Genomic DNA, 27,973 nt, shown 5'->3' with positions numbered 1-27,973 from the left:
CTAACGGGTAACTTTTTTTGCCGTTTTACAGCCAACGGTCAACCCCATTGAGATCTTCTGGACAGTTTCCGATTCGACAGCCTCATTCAGCGAATTCTCTCTAATAAGCGGAAACTGCTGAATGACACTCTTAAGCTATATACATGTATCTGCTTTGGTGACTTAAAATCATTGAAATTTGCACTTTTGCAATTTAAATTAAAAACCCCTTGCTGCCATAAAACTTATGAGGGGTGGTGGGTTTAATCAGACTGGTTGGAAAGTAAGGGTTGGCAGAAATCAGATTATAAATTCCAGAGGTTGGCATCTCTGCAGTTATGTTGCCGACTCGCTTGCCTTTAAGTGAGTTGGCGATGGAAAGAACTGTTTTCAAAAGATTTCCGGTTGTCATTCCCTAAACCACTTAAAAACAAAGCCCGTGAAAGCGCGGCTTGTGCTTGTCATTCGTATTTAAGAATTTTTAATCCTTATCTGCAAGATAACAAACAGGAGTTCTTCAATCATGGTCAACTTTACTCGATGAGACGGTTATATCGCTTAATCGAAGGAATATGTTTCCATAGCGGGGTTAATAGTTTTTCATGCAACTGAAAAAATGGTATTTATCACTTTTAATATGCAATGACTATCTAAACCATTCAAGAACGAGAGTTTCGTGATTAGCTGAGACTGCGTCTCAGTGATGAAACATTTTAGATTCCAGTTTGTGGAATATTAACCACAATTTCAGCACCAATTTTCACGGACTCGTGCATCTTCAATCAAAGGTCAACCCTTAAAATTTGTAGTTATCCAGTGAAGAATATCATCTTTCGCTGCTGCGGAAGTGTGGTGAAAGTTTTCAGTTAGTTTCCAGTTGCGAATGTCGAAAAATGAAAACTATTAAAATTTAACTGCGTTTGGGTTCATTCTAGATATGATTTTCATTGGACGCTCTTGCTAAAAATTCCCGATAGAATCAATTCCTTTAGTGCTGGCGATAACATAGGTACTTTACTCTCTTACAATTTTGGTGCTTAAAACAGATGCACGTGCACTTTAGTCGGGTGATTGAAATCTCGGCAGCAGGTAGAGTCCTCAATTAGCCTTTATGAAAACCTCTCCACAACATTTACTACAGTTGCTAATGTTCTTTTCGGTCGTTATCAAATATTACCCTTTGCCATCGTGGTGCATACATCACCCAGAGAATTCAACAAGGAATAGGTATGTGATATCCAGCTAGAAACTTTGATAAAAACGTTGCTTGTATCCCTTCCTTACTTCAAGTTTAAAACTTCTCGTAAGACATTCATGTCATTCAATGTTACTAACAGCATTTCAACTTGAACAGGGTAAGAGTGAACCAATCACTAACTAAAGGGGTTTGTATGCAATCTATGGAATCTTGCAAACAGGAAGAACTCTGAAAAAGCCCAGTCTATAATACCAATGGCGTTACAAGGAAAATAGGTCGCACTCCAAACGTTTCAGAGTGTCTTTCGATGCTGGTTCAGAATGAAAATATAGTCAAGTTACCGTACTCGGTCGAACTTTCACGTGCATGGTAGTCGATGACTGTACAATTTGATTTACACACTCGGCCTGTTCAATCGGTTCATTTGAAAGTTTGAAAGAAGAGCCTGTCTTTTTTTTCGCTTCAGCCTTGGAAATGGCAAGTCAATGTCCAGTCATTGGGAAGTTAGATCAACGATTTTAGTCAGTTTTTTAAAATGGCTTGCCTAACAAGTATCATGACAATATTTACGTGACACATTGTCTTTCCTGCCAACATTGATCTGTTCTTAATTAAGAAAGAATTTTCAGTCGTTTAAAATCGGGCTATTTTTTTTACATCAAAGAATACTTGAATTTTCTTGTTTGGGAGTGGTTTGATGCAGTTAGATATGACCATAATGCTGGTCTAAATACACTGATATCCAATCAAAGCGCACATTAGTATTACCTTTAATCTATTTGAAACGAGTATCTCAGAGAACTGACCGCAGTAGGAACAATTAGGTCGGATTGCCCCTTGCTAGGAAAACAATGTCATGCATCACGTAACACCCTACGAACTCAGGCCTTTTTCCATCAGTTTCATAAAATACAACTTTACAGGGACGTTTCTTTCAAGAGCCAATTGGAGTGCGGCTTATTGGTCAAATGGGCCTTTGAGAGTCTGTAGATTTAAGTCTGAGTTCCAGAAAGTAGTGAAATGCACCATGTATTACCGGGAACCGGTACAGGAAGCCTCAAACAGTTTCAATTGTCAAAACTGACACTAAATCCAGACCTAACACTATCCCTGAACATTTCATTCTTATCCTTATATTTGTTGAACTAATCCTTGCCTTACGAAATGCAATTAGAAAGGTTAGAGTCCCTCTTAGTTGATCCGGTGGAAACTTGCGAGCGAGAGTATTTGAATAAATTGGTTGCAACATATGTTTCATAGCTATTCCAAAATTATTTTATTTCATTCTACGAAGGAATCTGACAATTTGTCATCGTATAATTATTTCCCCCTCAAAAAGGAAGTTCAAATCAACGTTAGTCACGTTCGTCGATGAAATCAAAGCCTTCGTAAAAAGTAAAACTGGCAAGTTGAACGTCTTGCACGTCTTCGCGAAAAGGTCATCCCTAAAAAGTTGTTGCAATCCACTTTACAATCTCGTCTTTCATTTCCTCGAAGAGTTATTTTTGTTCGAACAAAACGTCGGTTACCCCCGCTAACGTTTAATTCTCATGAACTCGCACGTACTCAAAGAAAGGTCGGCCTTAAAAAATTGTTGTTATCCAGTTAGGTATAAGATCCTTCCAAAAAAACTCAAGTTTCCCTCGCTTACGTTTAAGAGTGGAAACTTTACGTTAAAATCCTAGGGTATATTTTTGTGCAATTTTAACTGCGTTTGGAAACGTTTTGAACATGACCTATTAAGAATTCGCCGAAACGGTAATTAATTTAACGGGTCACTTTTGACGATCATTCCAGAAAAAAATAATATAATAAGTGTTGTCTCTGACGATAGCTGAGGTACTTGACGCTCACGACTTGCAGAGGCATTGATGCATTGAACATGTGCGCACGCAACTCCGTCAAGCTTCTTATAACTCAGTAGAGAGTTGAGTCCTATCAGTTTTGACAAAACCTTGTCATCATCCATTTTTTGGCAGCGTTTCTGAGTGATACTGCATGCAACACCAAAAGAATTACAATGAGAGGTATTAATCAAGGAACAGGTATGTGAAATCTGGCTCTTTGATTAAGAATTCGCATCTTAAGGAGACTTTCGTCCACAACTGAAGCAGTGATTAGATGCAATGCTTACTTTTTTAAATATGAGATTCTTTGCACATCTATGTCATTTTAAACTAATTTCTAACCCATGGTATGCGACTCTTAATCTTGCAAATAGGAAAAACTTTCGAAAAGTTCACTCTGTATTATCAAACGTAAAAAAAACAGAGGTCGAACTCTAAACGTTTTGGAATGTCTTTCGATGGTGGCTTTGAATAAAGAATAGTCAGATTGTCTGACACAGTGGAACAGTCATGGTGGCCTATGCGGTCCTATAATTTTCGTTTTCTGAGCTCAGCACAATTCTATTTTCCAGCTCGATCGCACATTCGTTCTATCCAAAAGATCCTTTCAGTTTTAAGTCTGCTTCTACCTTTGGAATGGCTACTCAATGTCTAGTCAATGTCAAGATGGAAAACTATAATCAGTTTTTGAAAGTGACTTTCTTATGTAACAAGTATCATGCGAATATTAGGTTGATTCGTGGAATTTCGTCCGGTCTAAGATTTAAGTCCTTTCCATCTAGCAGTCCTTTGTTCCTTCAAACTTTACTTGCGTTCATATTGATTTTGAATACATGCTGATGATTATGGTCCTGAAATCGCTGCGTTGCTTCTCGTACGGGAACGGCAAAGCGTGAAGTTTATCTAGTACCGTAAGATGTAAGGATTCTCTAACGGAATTTCGCTTGTGAAAAAGTCTTCAGACACCTTCTCCTCCTTTCTTTAAATATTGCTCTCTGCCGCCTTTTCTTGTCTCTCCAAAGAATTAATGCACTTATTCTGATCCTCAAGCTGATCTGGGTCAAAATTTTGGCGACGGCTTTTCTCAACAAACTTGAATGTTGATCTGGCTTGAAAGATGAAACAGAAACGTTAAACTGCCACGCAGTAAATGCGGTCATATATCTTGATATTTTTTTGTATGTGAAGTGCATGAATGGTACTTTCCCTGGGCGCAGGGAAACAAGAGAAATTCCGTTTTTTCATTAATGAACAAAATCTAGTTGTTGCAGATCCCCGGTTTAAGGAAATTGGCGAAGGATTTTCTGCTCTTCAGTTAGGCCAAGCAAGTGTTCCGAATCATTGAAGTTTCCCCACATTGAACGTTTAGTCAGGTAATTTACAATTAATCGCCCAACGGAGTGAAAATTGACCACTCCGAAAGAAAACTTATCGCCAAAGTAACGTCAAAAGAGAAATTTATCGTCACCGAATCCCAACTTAAAAGACTGAAAATTTCACGATTTGATTCTTCGATTTAACCTTATCCGTATCAGTACTTCGTAGGAATGACTCTGAATTAAATTCATTCCACGTGGAATCGATTGGAAGCTTGATTCAGAGGTTATGTTAAAGAAAAGAAAACGCACAAGAAGCAACGGGAACCTCCCAATCTGAAAAAAACGATAAGTACTCAGTAAGACAAACATCCCATTTCTCTTTCACATCCCATGAAAGTTGATTCGGTTTTGAAGAAAAAAGACGCGGCGACTTCATGACCACAAATCCCATATTTAGTGGCAACATAAAGATAAGTGATATAAAAAAAATTCCACGTACCTTAGGGTTTTGTATTCTCCAAAAAAGGTATAGCCACAACAGAAAGAAATGCCGGTAACCTTCAAAATTTTGGGATGTCAGGCAAAGCTTTCCACGAGATTCCTTCGCTCTCCCAGAACTCTTATTTGCAATTAAAAGTTCATTTATGAAATCCGTTCGATCCGTTCCTCCGTTCGCTACCACGCAGCAAAACTATTTGTGAATATGCTGACCGCTTCTGGATAGGATTGAAGTTTAAATGTTGAAGCAAATAGTCGTCTCGGTAAGTTGGTAACTCGTATTTCGTAAACTCAGAGCTTGAAGTTGACTTCAGGTTCTTATAAACGAAGGCTGTCTTCGATCACTTCCTTTGCTCGATTCTACCAAATAAAACACGCGATCAGTTATAATGTGAGGACGTTTCCGCTGGAACACAAAAACAATGCAATGTTTCTTTTGGAAGTATTATTCCTTGTGGCTTTGAACGTTTCTTGGATTCGAAATAACTGCATTTTGTGGATATTTAGAGATTGGAAGCAGAATTGACTTCTGGTCGTTTGCATTTGAAAAATTTGAGTACAACAAGTTTAATGAGCTTACAAAGCAATACCGAAAAGCAGAGAATCAAATAAAGTTGTTTTTCCATTTGCGCTTGATGGCTGTGAGACGGTAAATAGGCACTTTGTGTTAGATGAGTAAAGGTTCATTACTATGCTCTCGCAGTTCACATTTGTGAAGCATGATCAGTGATTAGGTTTTGCACGTGATCAGAGCGTGGCTGAGGTGGGTGGTGTGATTGTGGCGTGATATTTAAGTGCTCTTATCTGGAACTTCCTTTCTATTTTAAAAAAATAATGACTTGTAAGTTGCTCACGGATTATTCTTGAAAACGTTATAGAGAAGCCTGTGGCTGAAAAAAGCAGCTTTTGTTTACTTCATCAAAAGACGAAATAGAAAACTGGTGGAGCAGAAGGCCTCCAAAATATGGCTCTTCAAAGGAACATCTTGAGTGTTACGAAGAAAAACAAGTTATACTGTTATAAACGCACAACTTTTGGTCTTTTTACTTTGTACAATTTCCGAATCAAAAGCACTCGTTGATTGTTAAGTTCTCTCGGTTGTTCAATTCATTCTTTAAGTGCGTAGCACTAATCAAAAAATATTTAAGGTGGAATGACTTCTCACCGCTCAATGACTTCTTCTCTTCAGGTTCAGCTCTACTGCTTTTGGCACTCTTTGTGAATTCTCAGTTTATACCATCAACAAGTGCAGCCCCAATAGATTGCCAGAAGAACACTGCTGTCTGCTTAGAAGAAATCATGAAGGAACTGACCCAACTTCAATTTGAGGTTAAAATTCTCACAGAGAACAGAACATTGGTGCGATGTACGTTTACTTTTTTTTAATTGTACTAGGTTATTCCATTTTATCTTTATCATTATACAGTCTATCACGAAAAAGGTAGTCTTATGCATGGCGATTTCCATTTATTTTGGAGCTCTTATCTTTAACAACTCTCTGTTCAAGCTGCTGTGTAGCTGAACATTGACAACAGAATAATTTAAATATTCTAAACTTTTTTCGAATCTTTGGTCATTTGTCGAGTTTTATCAAAATAATTTTTATTCTTATCTTATGATTTGATGCACTTTTAAAAGATAAAAGATATATGAAGAATCCAAGTCCGTAGTCTTCTCTCCAAGACAGATACTTCTTCGGATGATATAAGCACATTCATACCAAACCCCCTCTTTGAGAGCATGCCCAAAACGTCAAGCATATTTATTTTATCTACAACAGCTAGGAACTGTGCTGAGCTGTACAAATCCGGACGAAGGATCAGTGGTGTTTACACTATCGACCCAGATGGTTCAGGCGCCTTTAATGTATATTGTGACCAAACTACAGCCAACGGGGGATGGACAGTGATCCAGAAGAGAATGGATGGCTCCGTTGATTTTAACCGCACCTGGAACGAATACAAACATGGCTTCGGTAACTTGGTCGGTGAATTTTGGCTGGGATTGGACAAGATAAACCGCCTGACTCGAAACAAGACAAAGAACAAGCTTCGGGTAGATCCGGGGGTAACTACTGGCAAAACTGTTCACGCTGAGTATGACTGGTTTGGGATTGGGAACGAGACAGCTAAGTACCGGCTATACATTGGCAATATTACAAGTAAGTTAACGTTTTTTCTTTTTTCCGCATTTATCATTCGATTTATATATATTAATTCATTCTCATTTAAATCTCAATATTTTACTCTACTTGATCGAATAATGGTATTATAAGTTGGCAAGGTAGTCCTGAGGTAAACCTGAATGTCTGATTGGTTCTTACTCGGTCTGGAGTTAGGTCTTTGTGCCACGTAAGGAACTCACTTCTTACTAACCTTCATTTTTTCCTTTATTTCCTTTTTTGCGGAAAACAGCAAGTTATTCGCGGGAAAAAGCCGTTATACGGATCCTAGAATTATGGGAATTTCTTTTGTTCTGTTTTGAAACAGATGCCACCGTTTCCTTTGATTCCCTCGGTCCCCACAGGAATCTCGTTTTTGGTACCTGGGATAGAGAACCTGTTGATTGTGCTGAAAGAGGTGGCAGAGGCTGGTGGTATGGCAACGGTATTAAATGTGCTGATTTGTCAAATCTCAATGGTATTTATCCGCGTTGTGGAAGGAAAACTTCTGCAGAGATTCACTGGGCAGAGTTAGATCTAACCAGTGCCAAAGACAGCGCTCCTTCATCAACTGAAATGAAAATTAGACCGGTGGACTTTTAAAAACTTTCCCAGGGATAAGTACACAGCACATAAGTAGATAGTAATTTTTTAGTGTGCTCTGATAATATCCACCTCTGAGCAGCTAAGGCGATGAAATCGAAATTAATTTAGGTTATGAATTGGTATATTGTCAGAAACAAACCATCTTTTTGGTTTCTTTGTAGTAAAAATTCCAACATTGGCTTTTGGTAAATACGTCCCATTGCAAACATGCCCCCTTACCTTCTTCACGGGTTCGTCAGAAAACGTAAAAAAAGTTCGCCTGCGTATTTACCAGTTCTACCCCAAATCTTTCGACTCGTTTCCTACCACAGATTGTGTTAAAGTTTTGTCAAAATCAAAATATTTTGGCGACTAACATGTAACATGTCCCCTGAATATCTACAACCTCGATTTATATCTCGAAATGTTATTACTTCGTATTGACTAAAGAATCCTGCGTACAAATTGGCTATTCTACTACCGAAACCAGCTATTTGAAGAGGAGTTTTTCCTTTAGGGGTGCCATGCTGTGGAACAGACTTTCGCAAGAACTCTGCTCAACAATTTCTTTAAGCGAATTAAAAACTACGTCATTGTAGCTTTTAAATGAGACATAGTATCTTAGAAAAACAGCTTTCATGATATAATGGGTTTTTAAACTTTTAATGCTGTATTAATCATTAGTAAGTAAGCAGAATTTTTATATTTTATACTCCTAGATTGTGTTGAAGAATTTTAGTGTGGAGAAATAAAGTTGTCTATCAATCTTTCTATCTATCTGACAAGCGTTGCCCTTTCACGTGTTAACGTGGAAAGTTATCGAGATAAACAACAACACTGAAGTGGATTAATTTTCCATTTTTTTCGATAAAAATTTGCAAATCAGCGTCCGAGTGCAAATTTTTACTTTGCTTTACTTATATAGGAAAAGATTATGAGCGATTTTTGAGTAAGAAGAGGACGATGTTCGATTCCGAAGCTAGATTTCAACGTACACGCGGTTTCTTCTTGCATTTGTGAAAGAATCGCTGCCAGAAACAACTAACTTTAATTTAACTGCTTCGCAGCATGCGCACCGTTCGCAAAGAGACCGAAAGTTGAAGGCAGACAATCCTCTTGGCCCAAGTCCATTAAGATAGTGCACCTGGTCTTCTAAGAGAGCGTTAACGGGCGGCACAATAAATATAGTGACCAGTTTATTCCAGTGAAGCGAGGCGATCGATCACTGGCGCTGCTTGATATATTGAAGATTTTCCATAGCCATTTGATAACGAAACGGAGACACCTTTACCTTCGAAAAACATATCTCCCTTAGTGTCATCAATTGCAAAATGCTTCCAATCGATAGAAAAAATTTCCGGAAATTCCTGTAGAAAATCGAATGGAGAAGAAAGTTTCCGGACGGCAGAAAGCTATTTTGGATACAATGTACGCCATGAATGGATTACTGGACCCTTGACCAACCTTTTATATTAATGATAATCTTTGATAAAATACCAGGACCCCTTTGTTCAAAGGGCAGATAATGCTATCCAACGGATAAATCGTTATTAAGCGCTTAAGTGTTAACAAAACGTGCTGTGTTATCCACCGGATACAGATTTATCCAGTGGATAGTGTTATTCACCCTTCGAACAACCGGAGCCAGAAATTCTGTCTTTGGCCATTAAAAGTTCACATTGATGGAAACAGATGATTTGTTTTTATGTTTTGTACGTGCGTGTGTTTTTAACGGAAGTGAAAACAGCCTCAAATCGCCAATACTTTTGAAAGCAATTCAAGTGATTTTTTCCACTATCCAAAGTATGATGATTGCATTTGACCAATCATCAGCTATCAATTAACATGTCGAAACCACCGGATATGGTACGCTGACATTTTGACGTTGGGCAAAACCGATTATCGCCGCAAAAATTAAAGAAACGTTATGTATTGAAAACCAAAGCCAGCTTTTGAAACCAAAGGGTAGCAGTGGGAAGCTGGAGCTCAACTTTTAAACGATAAATAGTATATACTGAAACAGCGGATTACGTCTAACACGCGGTCTGATTGGCTACACAAATTCCGAATATGCTTTGCTGTTTACCTCCGAGCAATGCGCGCAGGACTTTCGCCCGAAAATGTAATAGTTATTTTAAGATTAAATGAGTCAAAATCATACTTAAGCGCGTATATTATTTCACTATTTTAGTTTATAATAAATCAATTATTTACCTCGCTACAGCAGCTCGCTACAACTGTAAATAGGAACCTTTCGTAAACCACGACGGCGACGGCAATGAGGACGAGGCAAACAAAAGATTTAATGAGCAGAACAATAACTCAGCACCTGCGTTTGAAGACCATGTGTATTTCTTAGCCGTCCTCGGTAAAATAGGGACCTTAAGCAAACCACGACGGCGACAGCAACGAGGACATGGAAAAACAAAAGATCTAATCGGCAGAGCAATAGCTCAGCACGTGCTTTTAAAAACTTTGTACATTTCTTAGCCGTCCTATGCAAAACAACAACATGAAATCACCACAATTTGCTTCGTCTGCAAACCGAAACCGCTACGGCAAATTATTTTAATTTCCATTTGAAACTCAAAGCTTCTTTTACACGTAATGCTGAAGTTGAGGTGTAAGGGAAAGGTAATAAATCAAGGGGTGACCATAACCGCTCAATACAGGACGACTCTACGGAGCACTGTATGTTCATTGTGCTAGGTATCACTGCAATTCGCGAGGAATTCGTGGTGGTGTTATCTGCATTGAAAACTGCTTGATAAGGACGGAATTAGAATATTATGATAGCATACCTAATATTTCTTGACTCAGCGATATTGCATGGTATACCTCTGTAGCAGTATCACATCAAAAGGTGTATATCATTAATAATAATTATATTTCGAGTAGCCCGCTCGGAAATCTGCCACGTTCCCTGAAACCACAATGTGATATTCCATGTGGATAATAAACCTTATATTTTTTGGGTCAACAATACTGTATACTGAAAGGTATAACTCAGTAGGTTGTCGCAATATCGTATCAGATGGTACACATCAATCAGTGGTCATTATATTTCATGTAATACGCACAGAAATCCAGCACGTTCATCGAGGTAACAAATGTGATATTCAATGGCTCCGTTAGGTTTATTAGTTTAACGAATTAGCACCATCTTATCTTGTTTCGTCATATTTCTGAAAAAAAAAAAAAACCAAGACGGAGTTTCAACTCGGGCGTTTCCTTTGGAAAGCCCGAGTAATAGCAGAAAACCAAATATTGCGGTTCATTTCAGTATTCTTCATCCCATACCAGATGACAACTGTAAATAGGGACCTTTCGTAAACCACGACGGTGACGGCAATGAGGACGAGGCAAACAAAAGATTTAATGAGCAGAAAAATAACTCAGCACCTGCGTTTGAAGACCGTGTGTATTTCTTAGCCGTCCTCGGTAAAATAGGGACCTATAGCAAAGCCTCTTTACATATCTGTTTCACATGAACCGGTTTTTTTTTAATTTTCATTTTGTCAAACTATGAAATGATTCTATGGTTTCGCTAAAATCCAGATAAATTTTCATTACCAAGGAAAACAACTTCGTAACTTTGAGTAAGGAATTTAAAACTTTTTTCATCGTTCGCTTTGTTAAATCAGCAGCTTCCTAAACATGAGGGGACGCAAGCGGTCTCAACCGCAGGTACTTTTTAGAAATGCTAGGATATTATCCTAGCACTCCTAACATTCCGAGCTGCGCGAGAGTGTCAAAACCCGTGCGTATGTCACAGAAATGTCACTAGACCTAAAGTACGCCAGATGAGGGCGAATAAATTGTGTGGACATAGTTCTCTTTATAATCTACAATGTAAGGCAAAGGAACCGGCCGAGGAATAAAGGCGCTATTGATTGCGTGTGAAACAAAAGTATTAGCTGATGACATTTTGATATCAGGCATTAATTTATTTATCTTCTCATATTTATTTGCCCTTTATCTGGCGTACTTTAGGTCTAGTGACATTTCTGACATACGCACGGATTTTGACACTCTCGCGCAGCTCGGAATGTTCGGAATGCTAGGATAATATCCTAGCATTTCCAAAAAGTACTTACGGTTGAGGCCGCTTGCGTCCCCTCATGCCAACGAACAATGTGCGGAAAATTAGTTATAATGTTGATAATAATCGTGATAATAAAGACAATTTTAAGGGGGTTGCGCTGAATAAGGGTAACTGAGTACGCAAATTTTTTGTTTTGTTTTTTTGTTTCTTTTGTTTTTTTGTTTTTTTTTTTATCCATCAAAATTATGAAGAGATTAATGATAACTTTGCCGTTTCCGAATATTTAAAAAAGCTTCATCGCCAAAAATCGAAGTAAGAAATCAGTGTAGGATTGGAAATCCTCGACAATAGGAGAAGCTCTGCTGGGTTTACCATGGCAACCTTTACGTTAACCAATCAGTCACAGTGATTGAATTTTGTCTTACACCCAAACTATCCGGCCATAGTTTGGGTGTAAGACAAAATTAAATCACTGTGACTGATTGGTTAATGTATCATTTTATGGTGTAAAAGTATCATGTGCTGGAGTCCGTAATTACTCGATCATTTTATGGGTGATCTGACAAACATGAAAAGGTGTAATTTGGACACCGATCGATCAAACCCAGCCGTCTCCATTGGCTTTTTCTTTCGGTTGGACCTTTGATTTTGGGGAAGTATTTTTCAGGGTCTCAGGGCGTGCTTTATGCTTAAGAGCCATTAAGTTTACTCCCTTTGTAATCCGTGTCTGAAATTACCTGAGAGAAGAGAACTATGGTCAGTTGCATCTTTAAAAACGTTGATATCCCGGAAAATGAATTTGCTTGAATCTGCATCATTCTTTGATGAAGCGCTTATTCTAGAGATGCCTAAGAGTATAAGTGCTCTCAGGGCCTGACCTACTGAGGGTAACGTCTGAATGAGTACTTACTTTCGTCTATACGTAAGGGTAAGAAAGCTCGTCCTAAACACAGGCGTTTCAATATTTTGTTTAACTGTCCACATGAATTCGTTGCCCTCTCATTTTAGGCGTTTGGTTTTTTTTTTTTTTTTTTTTTTTGCTTTCAATGTCTATTGTCTATACAAATACGTAAAAGCGATCTTTTTCTTCAAAAGCCTCCGTTTATTGTCGTCCCAAAAGACAGAACTTTTTCTTTAGGCTCCTCTTTTGGACCAAAATTTCCATTTCTAACAGAAGTTTTGGTTGTTTTAGTGTTAAAAATAGGTGGACGTGTCCTAAAAGTTATGCGTTTTCAAATAGAAAATCATAGGTGTGGCCAATACCTAAGGCCTAGCACCTTTATGGAGGAGATCGGACAGCGCTCGCTCTAGTAAATATGGCAATGTATGACACTTGTAAGGGAGTCTTGCGTGTTTAAGTCAGAACATCAATAGTTAGCGATTACTCACCGAAGTGTAATTACATATCCACCACTTTCATCAACACCGAGGTAAATATTTTTTCTACTTTATGCCAGTATGAACATTTTCTAATACTCAATCTTGTTATATATTTACTTTCTTAGGTAAACCTGAAAAAACTAATCACGAGCATTGTGTTGAAAACATACTTTCTTTATTAATGAATGTAGGGTAGTTGAATGAGACCAATGAAAGGTATCTTTTGACCTATGAATGGTCTACAATAACAAAACAGAAAAATGGCTTTTCAGTCAGTATACCGAGAAAAAGAAGAAAAGAAGTCGACTGGTCTTATTTTCATTTCTGCTGATCTGGGAATGCTTTCCTCTGGTACGGTACTCAACTTACTCCAGTAGATTGCGCGCGAGGTTTTATTATCAAGTAGGTAAGTAAAGTTAAGTAAAGCCCGTTGAGATTTGACCAGACAGCACAGTTACTATCACTATACCACCAGCCTCCGCCTCTCTTTTCATCACAATCATGAGGATATCTATCCCAGGTACCAAAAACTTGATTCCTGTGAGGACCGAAGGAATCAAAGATCGCAGTCTCATCTGTTTCAAAAAAAACAAAGCAAACTAAAAACAATCAGAACAAAACTCAATTTAAACTGTAGCTACATGCTGCTTCGACGAAATAGTTTTCTCTTAGCATAAAAGTCACGAACTTTCAATTGCATATGACGATAACTGATTAACTATTATTCGACGAGGTGGGTAAAATATCCTGATTTTATTAAAAGTGAGCAAGTCGGATGGTTAAACAAACTATGGTATCTTTCTAGAGCTGAGTTCAATAACTGCATTGTCATTGAACTGCAGACTCCAAAGCAAACTAACGTTTTCAACAGAGAAGCTAGGACTCAACCCCGCGTGAGTAGAATAGTCAGACGGTTAGAGGAACAAACCATTATTCCTATGTTAATATGGAAGGGAGGGAGGGAGGGAGAGGGGATTCTTAACGGATGAGGAAAGTAATAGATAAATCTAAACAATGAAAATTAAAAAATGTTATACGAACTAGTCTTATTGCCAATGTACAGCTGGTATTTAACCATTTCGTTGCCAATCGCAAACCAGCCATACTCAGCATGAGCAGTTTTGCCAGTTTTTACTCCCAGATCTACTCGAAGCTTGTTGTTTGTCTTGTTTCGGGTCAGGCGGTTTATTTTATCCAGTCCGAGCCAAAATTCACCGATAAAGTTACCGAAGCTATATTTGTAGTCATCCCAGGTGCGGTTAAAATCAACAGAGCCATCCATTCTCTTCTGGATCACTGTCCATCCCCCACCAGCTGTCATATGGTCACAATATACATTAAAGGCGCCTGAACCATCTGGGTCGATTGTGTAAACACCGCTGATCCTTTGACCGGATTTGTACACCTCAGCACAGTTTTTGGCTGGTAAAAATAATAACGATAATAGTAATAATAGTGATAACTATAATCATTATGATAATAATAAAAATAAATGAAAATGAATAAGAGGTATCAACACACGTAAGAAAATAGAGACTCATTATTACTTACACGTCTCTGATGTCCTGTTATTTGTTACTTGTTTTGGTACTTCTATTTCCTTTACTCCTTTCAAGCGAACAGTAGTGTAGTTTTGGAAATTCATTGGGGCTGCACACGTTGATGATAGAAGTTCAAAAGTTACAGAAAGTGCCAGAAGCAGCAGAGCTGAGCCTGAAGGAAAGAAGTCATTATGCGGTGTGAAGTCACTCAAGCTATGGAATGCTATAAGGCTTAGTTACAGACTTAAATAACCTAGTGATTGGGGGAAAAACTACAAACATGATACACTGAAAGAATAATGACAAAAAGTTCGCAACAACTTAGGGTTGGTGACGAAGAAGGGGGGAGGGGGGGAGAGTCATAAGAATATTACAGAGCCTTCTTGGGGAATCAGGTAAGTGTTATCGAGACACAACTCCTTCGAACCATTTCTCTCCCCCTTTCCCCCTCCCCCCCCCCCCCCTTTTTCCTTCCCGCTAATGACCGACCAACCGATCAATAGGGGGAGTCTTAAGACTTGAGATCCGTTAGGAAGGACTCCAAAACTGCAATCAACCAATCAGATTGATTTGTTACCGGTCTTTCTGGCGCTAATATGTTCCCATTTTCGGAAAAGGACTTATACCGGGTGTTGTCGTGTGATCAGGTTAAAAAAGAATTTGTCTTTGCTTTTCGAAATCATGACTGAAGACAGCGCACACAAAAAAGTATGGAGGATATATCTCTCAGCTCCTTGAATTCTGTTTCCAGCGTGTTAATCGATTGAAACCTGCTCAAATCTATGTAGGTTGTGCTCATTTTCAGTAAAAAGTAAATGAACTCATGAAATTTGTTCAAACTGCCATAAACACATTATTCTACTCGATTTTATTTTTTCTATTTTGTGTCATACGATTTGTTTGATTTCATAGGTTAAGCCTCGGGATTCTATTTCCGTAAATATTGATTTCCACGAAAATGCATTGATTTTTAGACAAGTAAAGACTTAATCTCGACTTTAAGGGCGATAAACCAGCCAAAAACTCTGCACTAACTGATCTTTTAGGAGGCCATTTTTTGAAAAAAAAACTAAGTGTGGCTGTCGATCATACCATTGACCAGACACTGACTTGCTACTCCTAAGGGACCAGCGAACTTTATACTGAATGTACTCATAACAAGGAAATATTTTCAATGAAAAGATTGAACAAGCCGATCGAGTTTTGAAATTGAATTGTACAGAACTCAGAAAAAAATAAACACATAGTGTTATGTGCTACCATTAGCATTAAAAGTGAACTGACTGTTATTTTTACTGCATGAAGCAGATGGTGAAACATTTTGAGACGTATGATGATTTTAGATATATGAAATTCATATATTTACGATGAGGTAAGAAATGAAATTAAGAGATCCTCGCAGCTAAGAACACCACTGAAACGAGTAGTTGAAAATAGACATTTTGAGATTTATTCCTTGCCGTCGATTTTTTTAGAGCTCATTCTGATTACTAAATTAAGAGCCGCATTTAAGCCCCGCTTACAGTCCTTTATTTAAAAAAGTAAGCATTAGATCTTAATAAGTAAGTCTCTACACTGAAAAGTTTATACCGACCATCCAGATGTTACATACCTATTCCTTGTTGTTTGCTCCTCATTTTAATTCTTCGAGTCTCGTTTGCAATGTTATTCACAAAGGCTGCAAAAAAAAATTTAAAGAATAAAAAATAGAAAATGAAATAATAATAATGATAATAATGATAATAACAATTTGACAACTTAAAGAAAATGAAGAATGAAACTTTTTCATAAAAAGTATGATGGCAAGGACTGATAGGACTTAACTTATTACCAAGTTCACCTAGACCACTTATTCAGTTTTTCTTACCGCACTCTTTCTTGGCGTTCCGTTCAAGAACTGACAAAGTGCGTGCGAATTTTAATTTAAGACATATGCAAAGGAAGCAAAGGGAGATAACCCTTTTTTGTTTCAATTCAAGAAAGCTTAGAACTTCCGTTACCACTTAAATAAAAAGAACTTATATTTCCTATTATATTGCGAATTTCTGACACAGGGTTTTAACAAGGCGCACCTTTGTTTTTATAGTTCGTCTCTAGCCAGTCATGTGAGGAGTTCACAAGAACTTGTACGTCTATTATATTACCGGAATCTAACACGGGGTCGGTTCGCCTATTGTCAGGGAATCAGCTAGTCTAACACAATTATCTTAATTTCACCTTGTTTGGAGATTTCCTGTTCAACAGGAAATATCTAACAACCGTCAATATCTTTTTCTGATAAATGTGAGTTATGTGCTGACATGCAGATGAAATACTACTAAAAAGACTATCCACACAGGTGAGCGGCACTTAAAGCAATAGCACAAAAGAAGTTCCACTCGAAGTGGTGCCTTCCAGATACTAATTGGGCCCTATTATTAACTAAACGACAGAGCGAGAGGTCGGGAGCGCTCCCAATACCTGGCTTCGAGCAAAACTTACAAAGTGGTCATTACATAATTGGTCAGGGACCCAAAAGGGATGAATATTATTTTGTCAGTTGGACGAATAATTCTCAATATCGCACAGCAAAAATATTTCTCCTGATACAGTACTTTACTGAGATGGACGGGAGAAATCGAACCGTTTCATCACTCAAAGTTGACACTTACAAATCTTATTTGTTATCATGCAATTATGGATTACAAACTCTTAAATGTGGATTACAAGCACTGGCTGTGTTTTCACAAGCATTTCTTCAAAAGGCTTAGCGAATGGCTAACGCGAGATCGAAAATTTCGTGAGAACAATTGCTTTTCTGTTCTTCCACTTTGACAATAGTGGGTGTTAAATCTCTCTTGTTCCCTATCAGAGGAAAGGCGCGAATTTGTAACCATCTTTGAGTTGTAATTTTCCGCTGATGTTATGTTGTTATAGGTTCCTATACATTTTCTTTCCTCCGTAACTTGTATTTGATAATGTTTTTTGTCTTGTTTTGGTTTTTTTTTGTTTTTTGTTTCTTTAACATGAGCAATTGCAACCGTGTAATCTGAAGTAAATTCGCCTATTGAAACAAATGACGGTTTTTTGGCTATAATTCAAAGGCAAGTTGTGATGAAATCTGGGTTTGGTTTTCTTGTAGTCACAAATTCAATAGAAATTTCCGGAAATTCCACGTAAATATCGAATATAACAGGCTCTCAAGGTCGTCTATTTTCGCGGAAATTTGAAAATTCCGACAATGAATTTAAACCTGTAATTTCATAGGTGTTGTGGAAGACGTGATGTAGCTAGCATCGATTCAACTTTCGGAAGTCAATTATACACAAGCGGTAAAAGTGGAAGGAAATCTAATTTCTTTTATCATAGAAAGTACACGCAACATAATCACAGCATGAGTGGGGATGAAACGAGATACTTTCGGCCTGTTTTAAAATACTGTAACTGTAAATAATGAAATGGGGCGTAGAGCCACTATAGCAGGCCACTTATTATTAAATATTTCCAACTATCGAAAGAAGTCGTTGCAAAATACGTTACTGGTTTACGAATGATCCATTTCCTTCCTTTCCTAATGTATAATTTATATCTCCTAATGAGAGAGGATTTACACTTTGGGGAACGGTGAAACACAGAAAACACAGAAATACAGCAGGCGGTCCTTTTCATCGCTACCGCGAAATAAGACGAAAGATTACGCGTTTTACATCTGAGAAGTTTTCTTCCCAAAATATTCCATCGCTGAGTGTACCATTCAAGGAGAATTTAGTTTATTTTAAACTTGGAAATGCAAAGTATAATGCCATATTTAAAAACCTTATACTTCTCCCGCCTTAACTGAAGATTGATTTTGCTTCTCTTAAATTACTCAACCGAAAAAGTAAATGTAATTTCATCTGGCGACGTTAGAAAGACGGCCACTGATTGTTGTTAAACCGATTCAACTATCTCGCACAATAAAAACAACAAATGAGTTACAACTAAATTATTTAAACAGCTTGTCTTCACTGATCCGCCATAAAGTAGACGCCATTAGTTATATGAGGATCTCGTGTTCGATTCTAGAGAGTTGTCTCCTCATTTGATTATTAGCTTTGATAACACGAGGGCACATAACTTGTGAATGTGTCATAGCATACCCAAATTAAATGCACTGAACTGCAAGGACAGTAAGAGAGCCATGCAATCTCATCATCGACAAATCAATCAATCAATAGATCCATATATTGATCAATTATTGAGGTCAGAGTATTTAACTTTATGAACTCGCGTCCGGAGGTATCTTTCACTTGACAGTTAAGGAACAGGACTGACTCTTTCTAGCGGATCAGTTTTACCTGCGTTTAAGATAGCTCGCTAAGATTAGAATCAAATGGATAAGGAAAAATATACAATATGCAGTTATGACAAGAAACAAACCTCTTTTTTCGGTCAAATTGTGTGATAGAAGATATTTTATCGCCAGAGGCAGAGCTAAGGCTTTGTTATTATCGAAAGTCAGGATAACTTAGATGCTCAATGTTAGGCAGTTGTTGATCAGTCTTAGCAGATTGTTGTTGAACGCATCTCTGCAAAATATGTCTTAAGATTCATCTTTTCATTCTAAAACTTAAGCAGGGAAAGCTACAATTTATTGGAGCAAATCAAGTGGCACTGATAAATTCACTCTGAAACATTTATTACATAGAGAATAATACATGGGCGCGCGTAGATATGGAATTTCTCTTCGAGTGTTTAACTCGATAGCTCACGAGTGAGCGCAACGAACGAGTGAGATGTCGAGTTGAACACGAGAAGAGAAATTTCGTTTCTACAAGGAACCATGTATTATTTTTTTCATCATATAAAGGCAATAGCCCTTTACTGACAAGAAAAGCCGACTTCATTAATGAATGAAAATAAATGAGTTGACAATTCCCAATTAACAATCGTAAAGTGCAGAGGCGCTAATTCTTAAGATGGAAAAATGCGTTGAATCATGATTACAAAAACAATGGTCATAATTTTTTAATTTACCAAATTCTTTTTCATGGACTTAGTTCTTACCGACAGAAGAAGTCTTTCGGGTAAACGACCAAAATCGGCCAGTGGCAAATCTTCCAGTTGTCGATTTCCATTCTTAGCAGAAAGAAATACTAACACAAAAACCACTGAAAACGTAACTTTCGGGTTTTTTTAGTGTATTGGTTTTCTTCCCCTTCTAGAAAAGTATGAACCTAATTGTCTGTCAGCGATACGGATGTTTTTAGTGTTTTAGCCGCCATCATTCGAGAAAGCTCCGACAAACAACTTGTATTGAGAATCGTGAAAGCTTTGCCGTTCATTCATAAACCTGACCGAGTGGCGCTAAAGGCAATAGCCCTTTACTGACACTTTCTCGTCTGTTATGCAGATGTTATTAGGTCTTTGTCGATCTCGTGTTTTACACACGTTAACGCTGAGTTGTTTCGAAAGACATTTCAGTTTATTGTTTCCTTTGGTAGGGGAAAATAATTACCTTGTAGCTGTTTTGTGGCATATTCATGAGTAGATGCATTGTATTACTAAAGTCAGAGACTGAGCACTCACATGCCTTAACCACTCAGTTAATAAGTTCGTCAGGCAGTCAATCTATCGATGGATCAATCACTCAATTTTTTTTTGTTTATTTTTAGAGAAGCGTGCAGTGGCTTAATCCTTTATATCTGAGCCAGATGTCCATGTATGAAGCACATGGACATAGTAATAGAATAACCCGTTTTCAATATCACACTATACATAAGTACACATGTCTTCATTGCGCTTGGAGCGAACATTGGTTTTTATTCATTTATATACATTATATCCATGACCCAGACTCGCCAGAATACAATCTTGCCACACCTTTTGAAACACCTCCAATACATCAGTCTCAATATTAGTAACGAGTGCGGTGGAAAGAAAATTCAACCTCGACAGTGTAAAATCACTTTGCAGTAATCATTCAACACTTCGCTACAGCTACGTGGTAGGAGCTTAGTACGGTCATGGATGCAATAAATAGGCTGCAGCTAGAAATTTTTCATGGGGTTTCACTAGGTTTTTTCAAATTTTTTAGTAAGAGCATCAAATATATAGGCTGTGTTTTCAAAGGATTAAAAAATGATGATTTTCCAGCCTATGATAAAATATGTGCGAGCTTGGGTATCATTTATAAGATCGCTATATCAATCATTCAATCAGTCAATACTTTATTTAAACAGATAACGTCAGGGGCTGTACAACCACGTTCAAATACGTTTGTGTATAGAAATTAGAAAAGATAAAAAAAAATATCACGTGCATCAAGGCCAACCAAAGACGTAATACTGAGTGACTCTGCCCAAGTTATTTATGAAAAATTGAAGTTATTCAATTGGTAGAACTATATTCTCTAGTTTCGCGATGCTTCTAACTCAACCTAAAATCTTTATTTAATTTCTTTGCCAAAGAACTCAAGTTGCTTATCACCTTGAGGCGTGGAGAGAAAACAGAATCTTCTCTTTCTTTTGTTTAACTACCCGGTGATTGCCACAAAAAGGTTTGTCCGGGTCAAAAAATACACTGATTCCCCTAGAAACTATTTTGGATCAAGAGAAAATGTTCAATTAGTTTCGTGGATTTTTCACGGGTTTGGCCACAATCCAAAATACCTTCTGAATGCATCTCCTTAAACGGCAAAAAGCTATTTTGGATCATGCACGCTATGAACGGACTGCTGAAACGTTCACCAACCTTTGATGTCACAGTAGGACTTAAGCAAAATACCAGAAATTCTGTCATTGGTTTGGAAAGATTAAAGTTCACATTGATGAAATAGAAGACTTTTTGTCTGCTTTTTCTTGTCTATTGTTTGGAAGATAAAATCAGCCCCAGGTTGCCGCTATGTACAAGACTTTACACGTTTTAGAGCGGTTCCAGCGGACCTTTCCGGTCGCAAGAGTCTGAAGACTGCATTTGACCAAATCCAGCCATAAACGAACATGTCAAAACCAACGAATAATATAGACATCGACATTTTGGCGTCGGGCAAAACCGATTATTATCATAAAAATTAAAGAAACGTTATGAATTCAAACTGAAGCCAATTTTTAAAGCAAAATTAATCAGGATGAAGCTGAAGCTTTTTAATGTAAGGTCCTTTCTTTGTCATCCTTTAACAGTGCAAGTTCATGCAATAAAATTAAGATGTGCAAAACGCCGGTTTCCGCCACATGGATATGGGTATGCCCTCCGCGGTCAAACTATCATTCAAACTTTTTCAGCTAATTGTGCCAACCTGTGCTATATTTAGTGTTGGATTTTGATAAAAAACTCAAAAACGGGGACTCTTATTGTTCTGGTAAATCTACTCATTACTATGCTTGGAAAGTCTACACAAACCGGCTTATTCACAACAACGACGTTAATTCCATTTCTATTGAGACAGATGGGAAATAAGTGAGATAGTCCGGCGACATTATTAACAAAGGCTGAAATTAAAAAATAAAAAAAAAATAAAAAATAACATTGGGAAACTACAATTAGTTAAAGGAGGTATGTTTCTGGAGACATTGTTGTGCTGCGTCGGTAGGAGATGCTATCGGATAAATTGAGTTTTATCAAGTGAGTTGATTATGTAAATGAACTCTCTATTACTGCTAGTAATCATTCACCTTGAAATAAGACAAAGATGGCAGGGAATTGCCGAGATGAACGATGATTAGCGCATGTTGTACCCGTAATAGCTAATCGGGCGTCTAAAAAGATATCCATATTCAAATTTTGGCCACTGAGACGCATTGAAAATTACTCTTAGACAACTTTTATAACTTATCTTTTAAGCTTTACGAGTATCTTGGGGAGTTTGATTATTAACGGGAGTTCAAGAAAAGTTTTTGTGGGAAGAGTAGAATAAGAGAAGAGTGGGCTGTTCTCTCTCTAAGTATAAACTTGATAGGCCACGCAAATTTGTAGCGTAAACTATTGAATTAAGATTTTGGATGAGTCAGGAGCATGATGAAATAAGGAAAGAAAGTGCTAATCTGCTAAACTGATAAACCTAACGGATCCATTGCATATTGCATTTGCGGCGTCGAAGAACGTGCTGGAATGCTAATTGTTTCAAATGGAATGGAATGATCATCGACTGATGTGCACGTCTTCATACGATATTGCTACAACCTTCAGAGTTGTAGCTGTCTTCTACATTATTGCTGACCCAAGATCTCTAAGGTAAGTTATCCAAATTGAATATTGATCAGACTTGTGGTTTCAGTAAATGTGCCGGATTTCCGAGCTCATTATATATCGGAAATATAATTATTACTGGTTGGTATATCACTTAGCTTCAGATATGATGTTGTTACAACCTACGGAGGTAAACCTGTATTATTCCTTATCGTTGACCCAAGAAATATTATGTATTTTACTCACGTTATTCTAATTATCTTCTTATCTTGCAGTCTTGCATGCAAACAACAAAACTTTGAGAGAACTGCTATTCCTCAGCTCTTATATTAGATTTATTTATTGTATTTAGGATTTTTGATTCCTGGATGACTCAATTTTGTAACAAAGAGAGTGATAACCGTGTCAATCAAAACGAGGCAAAGTGAAGATATCGGAAAACTAGTTGTCATAAAACGGGATCACGCAAACAAATGTCGCAAGAATAATTTTGACAAACATCAAGTGAAAAAGGTTTCGGATTGTATAACGTGTGTGCCTATTTTGGACAAAATTATCTGCTCACCATTGATAACTTTGCAACTTTTTGGTGTATTTAGAAGTACACCCTATAATGTAAGAGTCAGGTGCCTTAAAAAACCCCCTCGGGGAAAATCATCCGATTGCAGTGACTGAGCGATCGACTGGTTGCTGTCATTACTCAGCCTCTGATTTTCATAGGTTTTCAAAATAGCCGGCAGTATGCCTCGAAACAGCTGCAAAGTAGTTTCTCCCGACTCAAACATCTGTCGTGAAAAAAAAAAAAAAAAAAAAGTCGCAGCCGAATGAAAGCATCCCTTTTTCTAATCATCATAATTATTCGTGACACTGTACATCTTTTAAGGCTGATTCTTACGGCTATCGAGCCATCGAGTGCTTGTAGATGCATTGAAGGCAATTTTTGAGCAACTGGAACATAAATCCAAAATGCGTGTCATCCAGACCTCAATGAATGCCGATCCATGTGGTTGTCGTGTGAAATCGTACTTCATTGTCGCCATGATGCCATTTTAATGATGCTTTACGTTTTCTCTTCAACTTAATCGCCCATCAATATCCTGTTCTCCCTTTGAGCGATCATAAGGCAAATTCATTATAATTTACTTCTTCGAGAGAAGTTGTCAAGAGGGATTGTCAAGGTCGCGCACGTAGGCGGCGCTACACCAGCATTAATCAATTAATTAAGTAGAACTTTTCGTGCAGGGATTGAAATGCGCTCTTCGTTGTTTTAGAAAAAACCAGGAAAGATTTATTACTCGACGTTTCGGGGTCATCGTGACTCCATTATCAAGAGACTAGTTTAAAAACATGCAAATAAGGAAAGGTACAAGAATAGCATAAATTAGAATGAACGGCTTAAACAAACACCTTGGCGCGGATGGAATCCGTTTGCACGTTCAGTGTTGGCTTACGCATGCGAATATACAACATTTCATTAACAAGGCAATCAAATTTGCCGTTACATTTCGCGATGACGTTGAATTGCTCGATCAAGCGTTCAGGCATTTCACTATTGTGCTGGAGGTGGTAGTGTTTGTAGATAGAAGATGATTTCCTTGTGTGCCCTTCTACGCGCTCGTGTAAGTGACCACGAGTATAGCCCACATACTATATACATGAGATCTTTCGAGTGTGAAATACGTCAGACCTGTTCACTATTCCGCTATATGTGCATCTTACGAACCATCACTATGCTTCGGAATAAACTCCAACTTGAAGTTACGAACACTCACACTCGAAAGATCTCAAGGCTTCTCTACAGAGAAACTGACGTCGACGAACACATCCTGAATATTTCCTCTTACGAACTATCGTTCTTCCAAAAATTGGTTCTCTGTCGTGGCCTGAAATTTGCGATCCCACAAAGAGTGTCTCCAGTTGAGATCAAGGCAAGCTTCGAGAAAGCATACTGGAACCTTGAACGGCATCTACCAAACGAGAATTTACGCGAACTAGCAGCCGCAACCTTACGATCTGTTGCGCTAGAGTATATTAATAAGAGTAGCCCAAAACCTCCTAAAGCCCTCTTGCAAGCTATTGAAGATCTGAAAAAACGCGATGACATCGTTGTCACAAAACCGGATAAAGGGTCTGGTGTTGTTGTTATGGATAAATCAGAATATCTTCGCCTACTATCCGAAGCGTCAATAAACGATACCAGCAAATTCCGATTCGTCGACTCGGAGAGACCGAGAACCAGAGGACGACCTCCTAAGTATTACCACCCTCTCCTTCAGAAAGAAAGGGAGTTGGAAACTCTCGTTCGAAAGATTCTACCGAAATCCATTGCTGACGCTCTCCGCCCGAAAGGGTCCAGACTCGCACACCTGTATGGCTTGCCGAAGACACATAAAGAACAGTTGGCCGTACGGCCAATACTCTCTGCTACTAACACCTACAATTACTCGCTAGCGAAATGGCTTGACGACAAATTGAAACCCCTGTCGTGCAACCAATATACAGTGACAGACACATTCCGCTTTGCTGATGAAGTACGAGGCTTCGAGATCAAGAACGGCGAAATTTTAGTTTCCTATGACGTCACCTCATTGTTTACAAATGTACCATTGGAGGAAACAATACAGATCTTAGCTGAAAAAGCCTTTGCCCAGGATTGGTTCAACGAGACGCACAGCTTGAACATCTCTAAAGCGGACCTAATCGACCTCCTCCGAGCAGCTACGAAAAACCAGCTTTTCCAGTTTGACGGTGCTTTATATGAGCAGACAGATGGAGTCGCTATGGGTTCTCCCCTTGGACCGTTGCTGGCTAACGTCTTCATGTGCTCGATTTAGGAAAACCTCGAACAACACGGTCAACTTCCGCGCTATTACCGGAGGTACGTCGATGACACCCTGACCGTAATGCCTGATAGGGTGACCGCTGGCCAGTTTCTAGACACCCTTAACTCTACCCATCCCTCCCTCCAATTTACCATGGAAGTCGAACGGGAAGGATCCCTTCCCTTTCTAGGAACTGAACTGCTTAACCGTGCACCAAAGATTGAGAGCAAGGTCTACATCAAAAGAACCAACACGGGTCTCCTTCTGCATTTCCAGAGTCATGTTGATATTAAGTACAAGCGCAGCCTAGTTAACACCATGGTGGATCGCGCTTATCGATTATCTTCTAACTGGTCTTTCTTCTCCGAGGAATGTGACCGCCTTAGAGGGGTTTTTCATAACTTGAAATACCCAAAGCCACTGGTTGAAACTGCAATCAAGCGGTTCGTTGAGAGAAGGATTTCATCTGCAGAGCCCTGTCCATCACCAGACGTACCATCGGAGATTGTGAGATTAGTGTTACCCTTCAAGGACCAGTCGTCAGCTAATCATGTTAAACAACAACTGAACAGTCTAAGCTCGAAGTTAAGCGTGACTGTCCAACCAGTGTTCGTTAGCCCTAAGCTCGATCAACAGCTTAAGCAACACGAAATTAAGCCCCCTATTGTTAACCAACAATGTATCGTTTATGAATTTAAATGTAACCTGTGTGATGCAGGGTATGTGGGCTATACTCGTGGTCACTTACACGAGTGCGTAGAAGGGCACACAAGGAAATCATCTTCTATCTACAAACACTACCACCTCCAGCACAATAGTGAAATGCCTGAACGCTTGATCGAGCAATTCAACGTCATCGCGAAATGTAACGGCAAATTTGATTGCCTTGTTAATGAAATGTTGTATATTCGCATGCGTAAGCCAACACTGAACGTGCAAACGGATTCCATCCGCGCCAAGGTGTTTGTTTAAGCCGTTCATTCTAATTTATGCTATTCTTGTACCTTTCCTTATTTGCATGTTTTTAAACTAGTCTCTTGATAATGGAGTCACGATGACCCCGAAACGTCGAGTAATAAATCTTTCCTGGTTTTTTCTATGCCTTTGCTTTAGCAAATCCCTGCTGATCATTCGTTGTTTTACTACAAGAAAAAACAAAACAAAACAAAAATAAAACCTCTATTGTTGCACACCCTCACAATGGGGGTTTCATCTTACATGGCGAATAAAGATCTTGCCAGTAAAATGAATGGTACGCCTGAGCTACAACTAATCATCAATATGAAGTAAATCTTCAGCTCCTCATTGATTATGTTGATAGGGCCTCAAAAGTTTAGTTTGGAATGCAGACACGTTCATTAAGAGCTAATGTTTTGTCTAATGTAGTCTTCAGACTATGGAGAACGGAAAGAATCACTTGAAGAACCGTTCTTCCGTTGTTAAAAAAAAAAAAAAAAAAACGGGGACAAGAAGTCTTCTGCTTCAATCCATGTGAACGTTAAATTTTCAATGTTCAAAGCAACAATTTCCGGTATTTTACTTAAGTCCATTGCTGACATGAAACGATTACCAACGTATCAGCCGACCGATCACAGTATTGTACACAAAAATAGGTTTTCTTCAATCTAAAATAGAAATATTCAAAAGATCGTTTGTATCGTAGCCAAACGCGTGAAAAAATGTACCGAAACTATTTGGCTATTTTCCTTTCGTTCCAAATTAGTTTATAGGGGAAGTCAGAAATTTTTGAACCAGACAAAAATATTTTGTGACAGACATTAAGTGGACAAAAAAGGAGGAGTCGCTTGTTCTCTCGCTATGCTTGGAGGTGATAAGCCACTTGAATTCTTTAGCCAAAAAAAAAAAATTATTGAGTTAGAAACATCGCGAAACTAGGTAAAAATAGTTTATCTCGTGAAGTAACTTGAACTTCTTGTTACATAACTCGGGCAGAGCCATTGAATATCATGTTTGTGGCCTTAACTCGCGTTATATATATCTCAAGCGAACTAAATAAATTAAGGATATCCAAGGTCGCACATTTCGTAAACTCAAGAAATAAACATAGTTTCAGGAATCTCTCGACATCACTTAACTTTGATACCCTCAAGAAGTTCAAAAGAACATCTATGAAAATGTGGCCAACATTTTTGACTGCCGACCACTTAATCCATTCAACACCGTACTTGGCTCCAACCATGTGGCCACAGCGTAGTGCTAAATGATACATGGAATTGAGATATCGTTTCTCGTACGATATTGCTGCGAACTGCAAGCTTTCATTCTACGTCGGTGACTCAAATAATATTACACGTGTTATTCTAATTATTCTATTTCCGTTCTCATCGAGCTCTTCTGAATGGACATAACACCAGAGAACACTTTATATTAGTAGCGACTTGCTGTTCCTCATACCAGATCATACCAGAGATGTCTGTAGTATACGCCGTGCT

The 27,973-nt window shown here is 38.3% G+C and overlaps 2 protein-coding genes and 2 pseudogenes across 2 annotated transcripts; 3 read left to right on the top strand and 1 right to left on the bottom strand.

Annotated features, from left to right (window-relative positions):
* Window positions 1–16,435, bottom strand: part of LOC136277192 (angiopoietin-related protein 7-like) — a 47,349-nt pseudogene extending 30,914 nt beyond the window's left edge.
* LOC131777658 (angiopoietin-related protein 7-like) lies at window positions 3,098–7,605 on the top strand. Its single transcript, XM_066159469.1, has 4 exons — window positions 3,098–3,222; window positions 6,031–6,207; window positions 6,622–7,002; window positions 7,331–7,605. Exons 1-4 carry the CDS (start codon window positions 3,198–3,200, stop codon window positions 7,603–7,605), a joined length of 858 nt encoding a protein of 285 aa, XP_066015566.1. The 5' UTR covers window positions 3,098–3,197.
* Window positions 16,436–24,428: 7,993 nt separating the features above from the next.
* On the top strand, window positions 24,429–25,444 carry LOC136277191 (uncharacterized). The gene is made up of 2 exons (XM_066158883.1): window positions 24,429–25,354; window positions 25,417–25,444. Exons 1-2 carry the CDS (start codon window positions 24,429–24,431, stop codon window positions 25,442–25,444), a joined length of 954 nt encoding a protein of 317 aa, XP_066014980.1.
* LOC136277309 (uncharacterized) lies at window positions 25,114–26,635 on the top strand (annotated as a pseudogene).
* The last annotated feature ends 1,338 nt before the right edge of the window (window positions 26,636–27,973 follow it).

The sequence above is a fragment of the Pocillopora verrucosa genome, chromosome 12 (assembly GCF_036669915.1).
Source record: "Pocillopora verrucosa isolate sample1 chromosome 12, ASM3666991v2, whole genome shotgun sequence".
Taxonomy (NCBI): Eukaryota; Metazoa; Cnidaria; class Anthozoa; order Scleractinia; family Pocilloporidae; genus Pocillopora; species Pocillopora verrucosa.
This window is presented reverse-complemented; position numbering and strand designations above follow the sequence as displayed.